Here is a 19,152-nt window from a genome sequence, read left to right as displayed (position 1 = left end):
ACTTTCAGCTCCCCCAGGCCTGACAAAGGAAGGCACCATTCCAGGCTTTTCCTTACCTTCACATCAGTGCCATCCGTAGGCATGAACTCCTCATAAATATAGGAGCCTGTCTTCCTCACACTGCTCTCTGGGGAGTACACACTGCTCCGGCTGCCGATCTGAAAGCACAGAATAAACACCTCAGGGAAGAGCACGGGCATCCTTTTCTTAGATGGAAGCAGAAAAGTGCAAGTTTCATCCCATACGTAGAGAATCTAGCAGACTTAATGGATTAGCATCTCGGGCCCCCCAGACACTACAGCACACTTATTTATGGAGGACAAAAGAGACCAAAATGCAGGCAGCAGGTATATAATTTTCCAGGTTATAAAAAGGAGAAAAGCTATTATAGACCATTAATTTGTCTCCAATCACTTCAAGGATGTGAAACCAAAAAAAAGTGAAAAAATACCTTCAAAGTAAGGAGCCTAACTAATATGCAAATGAAAATAAATTATGACAGGTGATAATCCAACCAATTTAATTTCTTTCTAGGACCATGATTTTATCGACATCAAGGATGATGCTGTTTTCATTTTTAGTAAGGCTTTGGATACAACCTCAAGAGGCATACCTGTATCTTACCTAAGAGAACAATCATTTTAGGTTTATTCATGTCAGATGTGTAACTGATTGAAAAAAAGATATATCACAGCTGTAGCTGTTCACTGGAAAAGTGGGGGAACGTGAATAAGGGCAGATTTCCTGTGAAATCTAGGAATAAATACTGTTTTCATCACATGTGCAAGCTACACTAAATGGGAAGGGCAAGAATGATGTTAAATGACAGGAATGCAGGTTTTTTGAAAAATTCATCTTGATAAACCCAGGAGAAATCAGCATGAAATTCAGAAAGGGACACAGTGGTCCATGACTACAGGACAATGGTCACCAAGAGGATGGGGAAGGTGAAGTCAGCACTACCACTAAAATATGTGCTTCTGTGGTTCCCAGGTAGATGCGGTTGAACTAAAAGTTCTAAGAAGGTCTAAACTTCCCCAACACAAAACCTTGCTTTCCCTTCACCTGTCCCAACACTCCTTCCTGAAGCCTCACGAGTCTCAGATGTGTTGGTTCCAACACAGCTCTGGAGACCCCTCCTCACCTTACGGAAGAGCCGCTGGCTGCCCCCGCCTGCTGATGTCGGGTAGTAAATATACACATTGTGGTCTTCAGCACTGACTGGCTTCTCTACAAATGGCTTTGGGAACACAGCTCCGTTTACCTCCACATGGTCCTCTCCTTCCACCAAGTTGCACTCTGAAGACAGAGCACAGCAGCAGCACATCAGGAAAGGTGAGACAGCCCTAGTGCAGAGACACAGCCCCTTCCAGGCCCATCAGTCAGTTTTGCTGCTGGGACCTTTGCCCACGAAAAAACCCAAGAGACTTATGAGTCAGGCCTCTTTGAGGTGACTGCCAGTATCTGTCCTCTGCAGACTACCTTAAATAGCAGAGCCTGGGGAAATGGCTTTCAGTACAAGTTGGACACTGACCTTCTGGTCTGTCAGGATCTCGATTGAGCACAGCATAGCGGGGCAGGTCTATTCCCTCTTCTTGAAGGATCCGATACACTTCACGCCTGTAGAGGACAGAAGCAGTGTCAGAAGAGTTCAGAAGGTCCTCAGTACACACCAAGGGAAAGACTTCACTCCCACTGATGAAGAACACAGACAGATGAACACAAAAAGCATCAAGACAGATACTTCTCAGCATATGCTCTCTGGACGAGTCCTATGGGCTATAGGGTTTGCCTCAGTCCTGCTCTGGACATAGATGCCCCAGAGTAAATCTCTATCTGGCCTAGACATGGACACTCAATTATTAGCATGTGCCCAAAGCACAGCAGTGCACCCAGTACACACCACCTGCCCAGACCCACCCTCTTGGCGAGTGCCCTGTCATGCCAAGCTGTCCAATGCTCAGGCCTGGCAGAAGTGGCAGGACCCTTCTTTCATCTTGTGCCAAGGGGCAAACCCCAGTTCTTTCGCTAGTTACACCCTGGGATGCCTGCCAGCACCCACATAACACTGCTCACCACCCCAAAGACAGGGCAGGAGGTTTAGGAACTGTTAGGAGCCCTACTCACACATAGCCAAAGCAGCCTGGGTATAAGGGCTCAAGTACGCGGCTGCTGGTGGCCTCTACCAACAGAAGACTGAGAAACCTCACGTGTCTGACCAACACAGGTTCCACAGATTCTGACCCAGCCTTGCTCCCAATGTCTGACCCAGAGCCCCATCTCACCACTTGGCTCTCCTGCTTAGAGACTAGTCTTTTTGCTTTAGTCGTGGCAGCCTTGTTCTGTGAGAACTCTTTCACTCCCTACATCCCAGCCACTCCTCACAAGACATTTACACCAGAAAACAAAGCATGATTTTACATGGTCTCAATGGTTTTACCCTCAAAGCCATTCCCCTCCATGCTTTGGAGAAACCCAAAAAGCCACTGCTAAGGTCCCCTTCCTCCTCATCTCACTCCTTTGTGACCAGAAAAATTAACATTCCACAGCATGCTGAGAAGAATCAGAGGAAGAGGAAAGGGGCTTTAGTGGCTCACAGACACCCACCTGTCCTGGATGTAATACTGCATATCAAGGTCGTTGATCAGAAATGGTTTGCACAGCTTGGCATAAGCAACTGCCTTATCCAGGGGGAATCCTGAAATACAGGGTGAGGACAGAGGAGAAGGCTGAAAGGAAACTCCCTCGCTCACAGCTCAGGCAGGCTAAGGACTGCTAGAGATGTGTTACCTTTGGAGTGGAAGGATATTAGGCAGTCACAAGAGGGCCAGTTTTCTACCGGTTCGTTCAGAATAACATCTTCCCCCATGATCACCACTGTGATGTACTCAAACTTGCACAGACGTTCCAGAATCTGTGTCATGGGCTTTGACTTGGACTTTTTGGTCATGGCACAGATTCCCACCACGATCTGCCGTTCTGGAGGCTGACAGAGGAAAAGACAGGGATCAGTTTAGTGGCATTTAATGTAACACTGAATAGGGGCCAAAAGCAGTCAGGAGCTGGAGATAATTTTTTCTGCATTCTGTTCCTGGAGGTTACAGAAAAAATGAATGTTTCCTCTCTGCAGAGACACCTTTGCCCCTTTTCACAGGTACCAGAGTTTTCCCAAAAAAATTCTCTGGTGAAAGAGAAAGACTTACAGGAGTGTCAGGTTAAGTCTCTAGAACAAAGAAATCCACCAGTTTTCCTGAATCAGATCTGCAAGCAAAAAAGCTGGATTTCCTGGGACAGTGAGTACAGCAGCATGATGTAACATGTCCTGTTAAATGCCACTGCTGTGTCCCATGGCTGTGCCATACAGCCAGGTGCTGTGTCCCCCGCAGTCCCAACTACCTGCAGCCCCAGCAGTAACCATGCAAAACCTGGCTGAGACCAGGGATTCCGCACAGGTGCTGCAGCCCAGAATGCTGGGACCTCCTTACCGACTCCTCCTCTTCATCATCTTCAAAGAAATCAGTTTCGTCTGTCTTCATGTTTGATCCCAGAAATTCTGTCTCATCATCTCTGGAACCAACAACAAACCTGGGAGCAGAGTTCTCTCCCTCACTGGAGGTCGTCAGGGACGACATTGCAGCTTTGGTGGCCGACCATCCCGCTCTGGAATTACAGGGTGCAAAAGGGAGAGAGGTCAGATGCAGGCGACCCCAGGGCCAGCTGCTTGATGGAAGCAAATGATGGTGGGGAGGGCAGGGACTGACTCAGCATGAGGGAACCCAGGGATAGTGCTGCCTAGCACAAAAACAGGGAACACTCAAGGTGGGAGAGGATCCGGAATTCTGGATCATTTTAGATAAGCAGCTCCATTTTGCAATTAAGCCCCTTGCACTAGGAAAGTGTCAGCACCAGCACTGAAATCATGTAATCCTTACAGTGATGCATGTCCAACCGCTGTCTAAATCATGGACAGGGACACTCTTGCAGACTCATATGCCCAACAACATCAACTGGGACTCCAGAAGTCAGGATAAATCTCAGGTCAGTGACAGTGATTTTCCAATTGCCAATTTTCATCCTTTCAGCTCGAGAAGACCTACAGCAACAGAGAGAACAGTTTGAGAGGTGCAGGAGTTTGCAGGGAGGAAATACAAGTGAAAACTCTATGGCAAGGAAAGAGGACAGAGAGGGAGCATCAGCAACAGTTTGGGAAGCAGGTCAGGATATCTGGATTTGCAAGCTGGCACAGAATCACAGAATACACCAAGTTGGAATCCATCGAGCCCAGCTCCTGGCCCTGTACAGACATCCCAAGAACTCCACCGTGTGCCCGAGAGCATTGTCCACAGGCTTCTTGAACTTAGACAGGCTTAGTGCTGTGACCAATGCAGAGTGGAACAATCACCTCCCTTGACCAGCTGCTGAATATATGCTGAGTTAGAAATGCCAGGAAAGAATCATGTCCTCCACTGTCACCTACAAGAGCAGCAGTGCCTGCCTCAGAGGGGACAGAGTCTGAATACACCATTCAACTGACCTGTACACGCCAAGGACACAGCTGTTCACCATTGACCTAAGCTCCACCCACAGCATGGAGCAGGTGTCTTTCACTGTGCTTTTCCTTATAAAGTAGCCAAAAGCATTCCTCCTGCATAAGGATCCACTGGGGGAGTGGACATCAATCCAACAGAAACCACACAGGGGACACAGCAAGCCTGGACTTTGTACATACCACACCAAGGATGATCTCCTCCATTTCAGTCCCATGCACCAAGCCCAGTGCTGCTGCTACTGCCACAAAATCCTCCAAGCACAGCACACATCTGGCACTGAAACGTTTCAGTCAGCACGAGTCAGAGCTGATACTCACCACCAGTGCTCGCTGCCACTGTTCCTAATGGGAGAAACAGTGCTGGCAGACCAGGCTGTAGAGGTATTTAGTGTGTGCTCCACATAGCCCTGCTATCTCCAGAGGAGGACAAGAGTAGCATTCCCAACATACTCAGGAACCATTTTCATGCCTGTGTCCTGCTGCCTCAGCACATCAGTGCAGAATGAACCCTTAGCAGCTGTACTATCAGCTGGAAGGCTGATGATTTAATGAAGTGAAACAAACCATGCAAAAGGAGGAGAGGGTTATTTTCTCCAATCCCTTACTCTCCCCTCCCTCCTAGAAAAAAAGCAGATAAGCAACAGGAAAACCTTTGCCCCAAGAACTCAGAAAGCAGTAACTTCTCTATTTTCCTCCTCCTATTCCAGAGACAAAGCCTCTTCCTTGCTCTATAGCTCTGTTTTAAGGCCATGACACACCATATTTACATCAGGTAAAAACTCAGAGCCTCACTGAAGCTGACAGCCACTGATAGCACAGGTGTGCCCATGATTTTAATAAGGAAAGCCTCATGATTTCAGGTGTGGGGCGAGGGTTAGCCAGAACCTTCTTCTAGTTTTTCTTAAAAGCAGATCCCTTACCATAAACTTATACCAAGCAACTACAGACTCTTGATGAACAGAACTTTTAGCTACAGCCGTAACTAAGGCATTAAAAACTCAGACTGTTTCTCTTAAGTGGACACAGGCAAGTGTAGTTCTCTTCTGGTATCTAAGGACAGTGACAGGAAGTTTGCCCACCACACCTGAGCCAGCTCTAGCGTTGAACTGGCACGGAGCTCATATGCTAGGAAGGTGGCAATTGCCATCATGGGACCCTTGCAGGCTCCTGCACAGCACACAGCCCACACTTTCCACACCAACCACAGCATGCTGATGATTCTGTCCCTGCTGACTGCTGAGCTAACTGCTCATGGAAACCACACATTTTGCCCAGTTCACAGTTGCTGAGAGTGCTATGGGCCTCACCTCTCACTAATCACAGCAAGAAAATTCAGAGTTGAGTTAATGCTGCTGTCTGTGTCATCCACGGAGACAAGAGGACTTTATGTGGCTCTGGCACATGCACACAAAAGGTAAGGATCATTCTGGCTTCGAGTCAGAATACTCAGGCTTGGTAGTCCTGTCAGATACAGGAAGTACATGCCAGCCACTGCAGCTGAAGACTTTCCTGCTGCACTTCCAGGAGGGGCAGCTGTGATCTGCTGCACAGTCATACCAAAGGTTACCAAAATTACCCCAGCAGCAATCCAAATCTGCTGACACACAACCCTAAATGGAGCCACAGTCCTTATCTCTGATGGCCTGGGACTGTTTCAGCTCCCTAGATTGCCCTGTATTAGAGATAAGAAACTATATAGGAAATGGTTTTCCGGTTTCCCAGCATATCATTCTGGTGCTGTTCAGATAAGGGTGCTCACAAAGTAAAGAAATTCTTCGTGCCCTCCTTCTGAGGTACCAGACATTTAAGGTGTGAAGATGTGATTAGCTCTTGCATTAAGTTTGTACTCAATGAGGCATTAACCAACCAAAGAGTGGGCTTGCATGTCAGGGTTTTGTTTAATTTCAGTTTTTAAACAAAAGGTGCAGATGCAGGTGCAGTCTCTGTAGTGCCGGGCTGACGGACAGGAGCAAGGCTTATATAGCCAGTGGCAGGAATTTGGGATTACCCCGGCAAGCAGAAAGCCTGCAAGCGTGATCCAACTTAGAGACCCACAGCCCAGCCAAGCCAGGTCAAGTGCGTGCAGGATCACGACTTCTAAAAATACACACAGCTGGCATTTTAAAACACTTATGCTGCCAATGTCTTGTAGAACTATCTGAAATCGCTGGTGGCCCTACAACCAACAAACCAGTCCAAAAAAAAACAACCCTGAAAGCTTAGGCCCTGAGCAGTGACGTACCTTTGCAAGCATGACCACTAACACACTCTGCATGACCAGTGACACACGGAGAGTTACTTCCACTGCTACAAGGGCTGTGTGCATCAAGGTTAATTCCATACTTTAAAATGGTGAAAGCTGTGCTCCTCTCATGGGCGCTTAACTGCTTCAGCACAGCAACATCACCTATTCTGGGGTTAATAATTGAAATTATCAGGACATGGCGTATCAGAGAAATCCCTCTGTTGCGGTAGCACAGGCGTTCGCGGCGCTCTCAGCCGGAGGCTGCAGCGGCAGCAGCGCTGTCGGGGGCCGAGCGCCGCGAGAGCGGCAGCGCGGAGGGCGGAGCGGAGCGGAGCATCGCGGCAGCCCCCTCTGCACCGCGCGGGGTGCGCGCAGGCGGAGAGACCCCCGGCCGACACTGCTCGTAACGCAGCACTGAGCCAGACTCCTCAGCACGGAACTCCTCCGCCACGGCCGCTGTCCCTGAGGGTTTACTGGGGGGCCGCTGCCGCTCCACCCCGCGCACACCGCGGCGGCTTCACAAACACCGGCCCGCCGGGCTCGGGAGAGCCGGCGGCCCCGGAGAGCGGGGCAGAGGCACAGGCAGGGCCAGCACCGGCCGGGCCGGCGGCGCGCCCTCAAGCAGCCCGCCAAGGGCGAGGCGGCGCTGCCCGGAGGGCGCCGTGGCGCCGCCGCTGCTGCCCACCTGGCGCTCCCCGACAGCCGCCGACACAGGGCCCAGCAGCGGCGCGGTCGGCCGCCCTACCCCTCCCCGCCTTGCGCTTGGCTTCGCTTCCCGACCCGGCCCGGTCCGGCCCTGGCCCCTCGGCCGCCCCTGCCCCCCCGGCGGCAGCAGGGGGCGCCACGCCAGGCGCCGCCATTTCGCTCCGCTCACCTGCGGCCTCCGAGCGCACCCTGCGCTGCGGGCGCTGCCGCCGGCCAATCACCGTCTGATGACGGCCGTAGGCAGCCAATCGGCGCGGAGGAGGCGGGGCCCGCCGGGACGCGAGCGGGCACGGCGTGGCGGCCCCTGGCGGCGGGTCCGGCAGCGCGGGCCGCGCGCGGCTGCACCGGGAGCGACACGCGCCCGTAGCGGCCGTAGCGGGCTGGGCGCGCGGTTCTACTGGGCGGCCGCTTCCCGTGTCCCAGAGCAACGCAGCTCTGCGCCAGCAGCTCCCGTCCCTCGGGGGTCTGCGGTAGCGAGCGCGGCGCACTTCCTGGCGCACCGGTGCGGCCCCCTTGGTGTGGCGGGCACTGCGGGAGGGCTGGTGACCGCCGAGAACAGGCCCCCGACCCCGCGACCCATCGCGGGCCGCATCCCGTCGAGCAGCCGCGGTCGCCGCTCTCGGCTTCAGGTGGACGAACTTTGACCGGGCCGCGCCCGCCCGCCCCAGGGCGCGGCGGGGGGCTCCGAGGAGTGGGTCCCGGTGCGGAGCCCGCCCGTCCCGGCGCAGCCGCCCCTCCGGCGCTGTCCGGCGAGCGGTGCTGAAAGCGGCGGAGGCTGGGTGGGGCGGGGCGGGGCGGGGCAGCCAAGCAGGTGGCGGTGCCGCCAGGCCCCCCCGTGCCCCGCCGGCTCCCCGCCCCCCGCCGCCGTTCCCGTTCCCATTCCCATTCCCGTTCCGATTCCCCTCACGTCCGCTGCCCGCCCCGGCGCGCTTGCTCCGCCGCTCCGACATGGCCAGCACCTTCGCCCGCGCTCTCTCCGCTCGCCGCTCCGCCGGCCTCCTGGCCATGGTGGGCGCCGGCTCTCTCGCCGCCGGCTTCCTACTCGCCCGGGACTCGGTCAGCGCGGGCGAGCGTCAGCGTCGGCGATACCCGCCCAGGTAATGTGCGCGGGCGGCGAGGGCGCACGGGCGGGGGGCCCCGGAGCAGCTCGTGGGGACGGCGCGATGGACGCTGCTCGTCCATGGCGGGAAGCACCGGGAGGCCCTGCACCAAGCTCGTCCAGCCCCGGGGCCCCGGGCCACGAGGGGGACGGAGCGGCCGCGGGGGCTCAGCCGTGTTGGATGGATCGGCCCCGCCTCGGGCTGCCGGTCACCGGCCCCGCCGGCCCCGCGCACAAGGACACCGGCACAGCCGCGGCCCGGGTGCGGTCCCGCAGGGACCAGAGAGCGCGGTCCCGGCTCTCCGGGGTTCGCCGGGGTTGCCGCGGGCCCCGTTCACGGGACCCGCGCTGGCAGGGGCTGTGAGGGCTGCGGGGGCCAACGCGGGCACATTCCCGTGTCCGGGGGTTGGCTCCGGGCGCTGCGGTCCGGGCAGGGAGCCCGGAGCTGCCAGCTGCCCTGGGTGGTCCCAGAGTTCCAGGACAAGCCTCTGCAGCCGGGGACATGTGAGAGCAGGAGGGTACAAATGCTTGAGAGTAGGATTGGGGTCCCGGGGGACTTCCCGGGATGACTGGGAGGGCAGAGATTGGGGCTGTTTGGGAGACAGCAGTGCTGGGACTGCCCGTGCCAGTGGGGACATACCCCAGGCTGGGCCCAAGAGAAGCTAGGGAGACTTTGCCAATGTCCTGGTAGGAACAGGATGGAGCAAAGGGTCCATTTTGTCCTGCTGGCAGAACACCGAGGATCTCTGACTGTGGGAGCTGGTGTCAGAGCAGCCCCTGGCCCGACCTCATCTGGCTGTACCAGCCTTCCCACGCGCCTGCCTTTGGGACAGGGACTCCTCTATTGAAAAGAAAAGCTTTGTTGGCAGGTCCTGGCTCTTCCCTTTCTGGGCCAGTTTTTAAAGGGAGAGATGGAGGGGCCTGTGGATGCTGAGCAAACAGCCCCATGGGTGGATTTTGGATGACAATGAGATGTGCAGTCAGGACTTCTGGGAGGTGGGCGCAGAGTTGAGCTGGGCCAAGTGGGTGCATACACGGCCACAGGCTGGCTTAGGGGTGCTTTTGAGGTAATGCTGGCTCTGCAAGAGCCCTGGCCCTATTTGCACACCCGGCACCTGATCCCTTAAGCCAGATAAGTGTTACAGCTGCAGCACAATGCTAAGGTTCAAGCTCTAGACCAGCAGCTCTCACATCACTCCCCTCCAAACGGCTCTTGGGTGCCCCAGGAAGCCCAGCTGGGCCAGCAGGGCCAAGTGCCTCACATTACTGTTGTTCCACTCACCATTGCTTGCCATGGCAAGCGGGGTGGAGGAGACAGAGGCAGGTCCTGCCCAGTGTTTGTGCTGCCAGCCCTGAGCACCACAGAGCGGCACGGCGCCGACTGGACTGAACACGGTGGCTACCTGTGTCTCACAAGAGCTGGGCAGAGTGGGAATGGGGCGAGGGCCACGAGGGGAGAGGGATGTGGTGGCCACCAGGCAGTCCTTATGCTGGCAACAGCTGCTTGGTTTAGCACATCCTAGAGGCGGGCCAGGAAAACGGACTGAGTTTTCCTGCCCATCCCAATGCCAGCAGAGGCTGCACAGGGAAGGAGCAGGGTGGGAAGGAGGCAGCACGTTGCTGCTCGGAACACCAGCAGCTGCTGCCATCCCTGCACCAAATGCCGACAGTCAGAGCGGTGTGTTGTGGTGCTGCATTGCAGACTGGGAACCCTGGGCATGTGGAGGGCTCACAAGGAGCTGGCACTGGGGCTCTGGCAAGCTGCGCTGGGCTACAGAAAGTCGGGGAGAGAAATTGATTGAGTTAATAGAATTACAAAGGCCGGATGTTATTGATTGTTTACCTCCCAAGAGGGGGATGTCTTTCTGAACAACTGCAGAGACATAGACATCAGGTCAGGAGGGGATGAAGTCAAGGTGAGGCTGTGGCTGAGAATGAGGCTCTAAAATGAGCCTCCTGGGGGGTTCTGTTCAGTTGGGAATGGGTTTGTGACGATGCTGACACTTGAAAAGAACCTGGGTGGAGCCCTAGGGATGAGCTTCAATCCCTCACTCTGTAGCTGACTCACCCGAGGATTTTGTCCCTCTAGTCTCTAAGTTAAAAACCGAGAGACATTGGCAGCAGCCCTGAGAGGTCTGAGCAACACTCTACAGCCTCCTTTCAGAGGCACTGTAGTATGAATGGCCATGCTGGAAGGGCACAGGCACTCCCAGCCTCAAGGAGACATGGGCACCCTGTGCCTTCTGCCAGGGGGGTCCTGTGACAGGCATGGCACCACTTTTGGGCCACCATGTTGGGGATCCCTGCCAAAGCCTCTCCAGACAAAGCCCAAGCCCCTTCCTCCATGCCTAAGCAAGCCTCGTGCTTGGCTGCCTGCCAGCTCCCAGTTCCATGCCATGACACAGGGTCTGCTGCTCACCCACACCTCTCCAGAGGCCATGTGTGGCTGGGACTGCCTGGGCACCTCAGGCCAGTGATGCCAGGAAGGGCATTGGAGGCTGCCACATTGGAGGTGAAGAGCTGTGGGGAGGTGCAGGTGGCTGTCAGTTCTGGAGAAGCTGCCCAGTCAGTAGACAGTGGAGTCATTATCCCTGCTGGCTGCTGATGGGGTCAGGCACCTGCTTTGCTCAAGGGCAGAGAGGGCAGCTGCAGCCCAAGGTCGTGGGCAGGATGGCAGGCTGAGGTGAGCACAGGACAGCGTGGGCGCCAGTGCTGAGTTGCACTCCTGGCAGACAGCCACACTTCCAGCCTCTGCAGCTGGGCAGGAGCACACAATACCACAGCACCGTGCAATCATGGAATCATTGAGGTTGGAAAAGACTTTTAAGATATCACTCGGAGCTGTGGCACAAAAAAAAAATTTTGTGGGAACAAAATAGATGGTGCTGAAGTGGCCATAATTTTAAAACCAAGGGGTCAAAGCAGCCCAGGTGTAGCATCACCTTGACACTATGACAAGAGAACTCCCGGACACCCTGAGCACATGGTGGGAGTGTGGTGCTACTGCCAGAGCCCTCCAGTGCCAGCCTGGACACAGCCTCCCCAGAAGCTCCCTGGCACCACAGTGAGTACAGTGCCAGGGGCTCAGGACCTTCACCCCAGCATTACCCAGCTGGTTCTGGCAACATCCATCCGAGTTCAGGTGCTCTGGAAAGGCTGTAGAGAGGTTGCCCCAATTTGCTGGCTGTGGTCTGGGGCTGTTTGGGGTGGGTGCACTCCAGCCAGGTGCTCAGGCAGCACTGCAGTAGGCACAGCACCTGCAGGCAGGAGCCTGGAGTCTCAGGGTTTGGATGCTGAACACCTCAGGGAAGGTGTAGACAGCTGTGGCAGACAGCATGCTTCAACCCATAGCAGTCTCCTGCCTGCTGGGAGTAAGCTGGCTTTCCTTGGGAACCTCTTCTGCTCCTGGGCATTCTCTGTCACACAGAAAGCACAGCAAGTGTCTCGGCATGCCCAGCAGCATGACCATGCTTGAGCAGTGGGGGAACCTGTCCAAGTGTCCCATTCTGATCAGCAAATGCTTTTTACAAGTGTGTCACCCTGGGGAGACAGTGGCCAGCAGATGACAGGGGCAGAAGCACTGAGGGAGGCCAGGGCAGGCTGCATCCCATGCATGCCACGTCAGCCTCTTAGCTGGATCATCTCATCAGGGCACAGGTCTGTGTGTGGGTTGGGAGCAGCCGTCAGCCTCCTCAACGCTGGGACCAGTTCTTGTCTGGAGAAAATGCCTCCTTCTGCTGGTCCAGGCAGCAGTGCTAATGCTTCCCCACACGATGCAATGGGAGCCCTGCCTCCCTTTGTTTCTGCACAGCACAGGAAGCCATGAGCAGTAGCCAAGCTGTGGGCGAAGGGCCACATTCCTTGGCCTGCAGACACAGGGGAGGAGGCAGTGGCAGCCACAGGGCTCTGCATTGCAGCACAGGATTGGTGCTGGCAGCCAGAACCAATGCCCAGTGTGAGCACTCAGACCAAGAGCTGAGCACAGGGGGTGCCAGGACTTGCGTCTAGTGCTGATGTCTGACTTGCTCCCAACAACCAGACCTGTGCTAGCCCAGGCACCTTTCCTCCCACGTGGACCCCCACCCCAAGCTATGTCACCCCCAAAGCAGGCCTCTCTCAGAAGGGTGTCCCCAGGAATGCATGACCCCCTCCAGCCACCAGTGTGGTCTCCTGGGCTGACAAGGGCCAGTCCCATCCCACTGAGGTGAGTGGAGGCACCCTCAAGAGAGATTTGGCCAAGGCAAGTGGGTCCTGCCCTGCCAATTTCCCTGTGAGTGCAGAACAAGTACAAAGCCTGTCTAAAGTGGGAATGAGGTCAAGAGACAGCCTCCCTCTAAGCTGATTAGAGGAAAACATCCCCCTAATACAATAAACTGCGCTGGGACTGTGCTGTTCCCACTGGCTGCAGATCAGGGTCAGTCAATCTCCTGCCCCACAGCATGCGGAGGGCAGAGGTGCAGGGGTCCAGGGGTCAAGCAAGCCAGGACCCTGCAGACTGCATGTCCTGCCTCCCCTACCCACTGCATCAGCAGACAAGGAGCAGCCCCCTTCCATTTGAGCTGGCATTAGGGCAGCCTCAGGGAGGACAAGGGGAGTGGGACCCCCACTCTGCAGCCCAGCTGCCCTGGCAGCTCAGTGTGGGGATGGGCTCACGTGGCCCCACTGCTCACCCGGCAGGTTCTCCCACTCTGGGGCCCTGCTGTGTGTTTGATAAGGAGCCACTCCCTAAGGACTGCTCCAGATTTGCCTGTGGACTCTTGTCTTGGTTCAGTGCCAGCCCTGGGCTTGGGCTCTCCCTGCCCTTGCCCTGCAAGGCCTGTAACTGCCTCCCTGCTCCCAGTTGCTGTGGATAAGCAGAGTATTTGACCCCTCCCTGAGCTCCCCTGCCCATACCTGCGCCAAGAGTCTCTGTGGAGCACAGGCACAAGTGCTGGGGTCCCCTGGCCCCATACAACTCATTGGTGCCTCCTCCCACAGTGCTGAGTACCCCGACCTGCGAAAGCACAACAACTGCATGGCCAGCAACCTGACGCCAGCCATCTACGCCAGGCTCTGTGACAAGGCAACCCCAAATGGCTGGACCTTGGACCAGTGCATTCAGACTGGTGTGGACAACCCTGGCCATCCCTTCATCAAGACTGTGGGCATCGTAGCTGGTGATGAAGAGACCTATGAGGTGAGTGGCAGCCAGAGCCTTGCCTGCAGCATCCAGAGGAATCCCAGTAGCCATGGTACCACCAGCAGCCTGGGTCATTACTGCCCACCTCCTCTTGCCCAATCTGAGCAGCTGGAGAGGCCCCTGGAAAGTCTCCTTGTGCTCCTGCAGGACACAGGGCACTTTTGGAGCAGCTGTTGCTGGAGCCCTGCAGCCTCCCGCTCCACTTGCCCTGTGGATTGCTGTTGCACTGCAGGACACACTGTCCCCCACACCGGCAGTGTGGCCCTGCCAGGCTTGTGGCAGGAGCTTCATGAAGCCCTGGGTTTGCTCTACATTGTCCCACTTGCTTCCAGGTGTTTGCCGACCTGTTTGACCCCGTGATTCAGGAGCGGCACAATGGATACAACCCCCGCACCATGAAGCACGTCACAGACCTGGATTGCACAAAGGTGCAGAAGCTGGACAGTGGTGCCGCACGCGGGTGTCCTTCCTTGGGCCTTGGGGCAGGGCCCTGACAGCCCCAGGGCCACCCCATGAACATCCCGTGGCTCCTGTCTGTTCCAGATCAAGTTTGGCCAGTTTGATGAGCGCTATGTGCTCTCGTCCCGGGTCCGGACTGGGCGCAGCATCCGTGGCCTGAGCCTGCCGCCAGCCTGCACGCGCGCCGAGAGACGAGAGGTGGAGAAGGTGGCCGTGGACGCGCTGAGCGGCCTCACCGGGGACCTGGCGGGCCGGTACTACCGCCTCAGCGAGATGACCGAGAGCGAGCAGCAGCAGCTCATTGACGTGAGTCAGCGCAGCTCCCGACCTCCCCGCCGGGCGCACGCAGAGCAGGACTCCTTCCTGGCACTGCCTCTCGGGGAGCTTGCACCCTCTTTTTACAGCTCTGCTGCCTTCAACCGGGAGCCCTGCCCTAGAAAGGCAGCCCAACAGCACAGTGCTGCTCAGCCCTCATGAGCCAGGAGCTCTCCAAACTCAGCCCCAGCAGCTCATGGCCACCTCTGACTCTAGCCCCCATCTCCCTGCCCATGCCCAGAGGAAGGCAGGCTTGTTGCACTCAGCTCATGCCCCACCAGCCCCTAGCACCCCTAGGGTGGGTTGTGCACCAGCAACCTTCTGCCTCCCAGGCCAGGAAGGCAAGGGATGCCCATGGATTCCCTGCCTGGGAGAACCGTGGTGAATCTCCTGCATGGCAGGTGGGACCAGTGAGACAGGGAGTACTGGAATGAGTGAGGGTGCCCTGGCTCCAGCCATGCAGCCTGGGTGAGCCCATGAACTCTGCCTCCCTCCAGGACCACTTCCTCTTTGACAAGCCGGTGTCCCCGCTCCTGACAGCAGCAGGAATGGCTCGGGACTGGCCTGACGCACGAGGGATCTGGTGAGGTTCTGCCCTGGCACTGGGCAGCAGGGCAGAAATGGGGGGGACGTACTGCTCCATCCATCTCAGCCCTGCCACCCACATTTCCCGTGTTTGCTGCGCCACAGACCCTAGCACGTGGCACCAGTGCCCCTGGGCTGTGCTCACCATGGGTTCTGTGGCCTCACCTGGGAGCTCCTTGTGCATCACTGTCAGCAGTCTACTGTTCCCTATGCAAGCACAGCACAGTACTGGCAAGAGGGACTGTGGAGCCTGTACCAGCTGTCAATCCTGCCTGCTCTCACCATCCTGCAGCACCTTGCACTCTAAGGCTGCCAAAAACCTCTAATTGCCTTCTGCTCCCTGGGCAATCCCCAGCACTCCTCCTGGCTTCTGCACACTCTATGTGACACCAAATCTACACCGTGCCACAGTCACATCTTACTGCTCCCTCCCAGCATCTTTGCACAGCCATGCGACATCCCACACTCCTGCAGAGCAACAGCCGGCACACTTGTCCGCCCATGCCACCCACACTGACTCTGTGCCTTTACATGGAAAACATCTCCAGGGCACACATGTCCCCAGCTCCAGCTGCACCTAACCCAGCCCTCCGGTGCACACTCCATGCCTCGCAAGCCGCCTCCCACTGCCTGCACAGTGCAGGAGCCATGCTCCCATCCCCATTCCAGGCTGGGTCACCACCATGCTGGCACCTGCCTGTGCCCAAGGCACTGGAGACAGCTCCCATAGCCAGCAGTGATACATGTGGATGGGCACTGGCCCATCTGGAGGAGCATCCCCTGGCTACCCACCCTGCTGCAGTCAGCACATGGGAAGCAAGGGCAGCACTGGTAGCATGGTGGCAGGGGCAGAAGGGGCACGGTTGAGTGGGCAGAGGGTCTCTGCAAGCTGGCAGCACAGCCAAACACTGCCCTGTCCCTAGGCACAACCACCAGAAGACCTTCTTGATCTGGATCAATGAGGAGGACCACACACGTGTCATCTCCATGGAGAAGGGGGGCAACATGAAGCGCGTTTTTGAGCGGTTCTGCCGGGGCCTAAAGGAGGTGAGTGTCCAACAGCTTCTGCTGTGCCAGCCCCATAAACAGGCAAAGAGGGGCACGCAGGGCTCCTGTGGTGCTGGCCTCTGCTGGGTGCTCCTTGCCCAGGGCTGAACGACTGCTTGTGCCTCTAACTCAGGTGGAGCGGCTAATCCAGGAACGAGGCTGGGAGTTCATGTGGAATGAGCGGCTGGGTTACATCCTGACCTGCCCCTCTAACCTGGGCACAGGGCTGCGAGCAGGCGTCCACATCAAGCTGCCACTGCTCAGCAAGGTATTACCATGGACAGGTTTGTGGTGAGCCAGGCTAGGACTGTGGGGAGCTCAGCCACAAAGGTGCAGCACGACATGAGACCCAGCCCTGGGCCATGTTCAGGTTCCCCTAGGAGGCATAGGGTCCAGCCCCTGCCTGCATTCCTGGCCAGAGAGGCCCGAGTCCCAGGTGTCAGCCTGGGTCTGCTTATGGCAGGACTCTGGGTAGGGCTGGTGACCCACTGACAGGACCCTGTGAGCAGCAGGAGCCTGCACCAGGGAGCATTTGGCTACAGAGCCCTGACTCCCTTGTTGTTGGTCCTGCTGAGCACTGACACTTTCTCTGGGCACCAGGACAGCCGCTTCCCTAAGATCCTAGAGAACCTGCGGCTACAGAAACGTGGGACAGGTGGTGTGGACACTGCAGCCAAAGGCGGCGTCTTTGACATCTCCAACCTGGATCGTCTGGGGAAGTCAGAGGTGGGTGCCGGACAGAGCTGGGGAGGGAGGTTCTGGAATGTGTTTGCATGACAGACACATGGGCCCACAGTGCCCATGCAGCCCCAGGGCTGTGTGCTGGGGCCAGCATGCGGGTGCTGGCAGTGGCAGTGCCTACCCTGCATGCAGCAGGAGTGGCCAAGTGGTGTGGCTCCCAGGACAGTCCCTCAGTCACCACATCTGTGCTCCTGGTGCAGGTGGAACTGGTGCAGCTGGTGATCGATGGTGTGAACTACCTGATCGACTGTGAGCGGCGGCTGGAGAAGGGGCAGGATATCCGCATCCCCTCGCCGCTGCAGCAATTCCGGCACTGAGCGCGGCCACGGCAGCGCCAGCGCTGTGGGACCCAGGTCCCCCTGTAGCTTGTGCGATCTCTGTGCCCAGCATGTCGCTGCATCCTGTAACCCACAATGCGTCAGGTCAGACCCCATAAACATGCGCTGCTGTAGCCATGGCTCAGGCTTCTTCTTACCGCACTGACCTCCCAGCGCCCTGTCCCCCTGCAGAGGCACCACTCGGATTTCCCCCCAGTCACAAAGCTTCACAATCACCACACATGGGCTCTGAACCCCCTGCCCCATGCCATCCACCCCAGCCACCTCCCATCTGGTATCAGGAGCAGTGCAGCAGGGCCAGGAAGCACTGCATGGCCTCAGGTCCCACACTGAGCAGCACACTCTGGAAAATGAAGATACTCCTGTGGGAAATGTGTCTTGAGCACCCAGGCAGTGGGAGAGCAGGAGCCAGTGGGGCCCATGCTCCTCAGGATCCTGGATGGGCTGCAGCCAGCCTATCCAGGATGGGCAGTGCAGGATCTCGAAGGCAGGAGCACCCTCGCTGTCCTGGAGCAGGTCCTGGAGCAAAGGCTGCAGGAAGGAGCAATATTGCACTGCCTGCGCTATCCTCCACACCTTCCCTCAGAGCTCCTTGCTCAACGTCCCACAGCGGGTTGGTGGCAGGCTTGCTACAAGGGTAAGGACACCGGGACAAAGGGGAGTCTTCGCCCTGAGCCACAGCTCTGACCCCCAGCCGGGGGCTGGCCGCTCCCGGCCACGGGTGGCTGAGCAGAGCCCATGCACCAGCCGGTGCCAGGAGCGGGTGTCAGTCCCGGGGGCCGCTCCCTGGGCCCGCGCAGTAGCGAGGATCGGCTCGGGAGCTGAGGGAGCAGCACCGGCCCTCGAGCGCGCAACCCCCGCGGCGCTGCGCTCCCGGAGGCCCGTGCTCGCTCACTGCGGGTCCCGCAGCACCAGCAGAAGCAGCATCCCCGGGCTGGCAAGGAAAGCAGCCGTTCCCGCGTCTTGTGGGCAGCAGGAGGAGCGAGAGGGAGACAGACGAGGTGCCGCAGGGCTGGCTCCGGCAGGTCCCGCAGTACGGCCCCGGAGCCCGGCTCCAGCCCCCGCCGCTGCGGCTCCCAGCCTTCCTCCGACACTGGCAGCCCCAGAGAGCCCCGTCCCACAGACCGCCGAGACAAGGTGTGACACACCTGATGCTTCCCCGCACGGACCCTGCCCGCTCCCTGCCTGCTCACCCCGCTCCTGCCGCCGGGCGGGCCGCCCACGGCGCGGCGGAGCCGACTGCCGCCGGCCTCGGTTCTGGGCGCTAATCCGAGGCCGGCGCTAGCCCCACCACCACAAAGGATGCATTGCTGATGACGGCAACCCGGCACGGGCTGCGGACACCGCCCGGGGCCGCGATCGCCGCCGCCCGGGAGAGCGGGCCGGGGCGGCGGGCAGCGCCCCCTGGCGGCCCCGCGGCGCTTTGCCGCAATGGCGGCGGCGCAGCCGGAGGCGCCAGGCGGGTTCTCCCCGCAGCCCGGGGGCCGACTGGCTGGTGCAGCCAGTATTGGTGACAAAACCGCCAGAAGCAGCCCGGGCGGCTGCCCCCGGGCGGGGGTGAGCTGATGAGGGCTGGCCGCAGCCATCAGCTCGGGGGGTACGGGAGCAGCTGCTAAAACTCAGCGGTCGGCAGTAGGGACCTGATGACAAGGCGAGGGCAGGAGCGCTTGGGCTCTAAGGAGAAACGGATGGTGAGGCGGAAACGAGGAGCGGAGAACGTTTCCCCAGTCGATGCATTGCCCCCGAGGCCCACCCGAGCTGACGGCGCGCTGCAGAGGGAGGTGGCGCTGGGAGGCTGAGAATCGGGGTTTGTGCGGGGACAGCCGCAGGCCCCGGCAGCACCGGGGCGCGGTGCGCGGGGTGGGAGCAGGCTGTGCCTGGTCAAAGCCG

At 58.0% G+C, this 19,152-nt stretch overlaps 2 protein-coding genes across 12 annotated transcripts in view; one reads left to right on the top strand and one right to left on the bottom strand.

Annotated features, from left to right (window-relative positions):
- Window positions 1–7,709, bottom strand: part of PPIP5K1 (diphosphoinositol pentakisphosphate kinase 1) — a 41,395-nt gene extending 33,686 nt beyond the window's left edge. For 7 of the 11 annotated variants that reach the window (XM_039722769.1, XM_039722767.1, XM_039722771.1 and 4 more), the window contains exons 1-6: window positions 3,486–3,632; window positions 2,791–2,986; window positions 2,608–2,698; window positions 1,535–1,620; window positions 1,145–1,299; window positions 57–158 (exon numbers count right to left, since the gene is read on the bottom strand). In XM_039722769.1, coding sequence (XP_039578703.1) covers window positions 57–158; window positions 1,145–1,299; window positions 1,535–1,620; window positions 2,608–2,698; window positions 2,791–2,986; window positions 3,486–3,632 — 777 coding nt within the window. Of the gene's footprint in view, window positions 1–56; window positions 159–1,144; window positions 1,300–1,534; window positions 1,621–2,607; window positions 2,699–2,790; window positions 2,987–3,485; window positions 3,661–3,932; window positions 4,094–4,729; window positions 4,750–7,668 lie in introns of those variants that run through there. The other 4 variants (XM_039722764.1, XM_039722766.1, XM_039722774.1 and 1 more) reach the window with 2 other exon arrangements.
- Window positions 7,710–7,842: 133 nt separating this feature from the next.
- Window positions 7,843–17,375, top strand: CKMT1A (creatine kinase, mitochondrial 1A). Its single transcript, XM_039723199.1, has 9 exons — window positions 7,843–8,596; window positions 13,576–13,774; window positions 14,110–14,205; window positions 14,321–14,542; window positions 15,049–15,134; window positions 16,060–16,183; window positions 16,317–16,451; window positions 16,784–16,909; window positions 17,125–17,375. Exons 1-9 carry the CDS (start codon window positions 8,448–8,450, stop codon window positions 17,239–17,241), a joined length of 1,254 nt encoding a protein of 417 aa, XP_039579133.1. The 5' UTR covers window positions 7,843–8,447; the 3' UTR covers window positions 17,242–17,375.
- Window positions 17,376–19,152: the final 1,777 nt, after the last annotated feature.

The sequence above is a fragment of the Passer montanus genome, unplaced genomic scaffold (genome assembly GCF_014805655.1).
Source record: "Passer montanus isolate IOZ18808 unplaced genomic scaffold, ASM1480565v1 scaffold5, whole genome shotgun sequence".
Classification (NCBI taxonomy): Eukaryota; Metazoa; Chordata; class Aves; order Passeriformes; family Passeridae; genus Passer; species Passer montanus.
The sequence above is the reverse complement of the archived record's forward strand: the minus strand, read 5'-3'. Positions and strand labels throughout refer to the sequence as shown.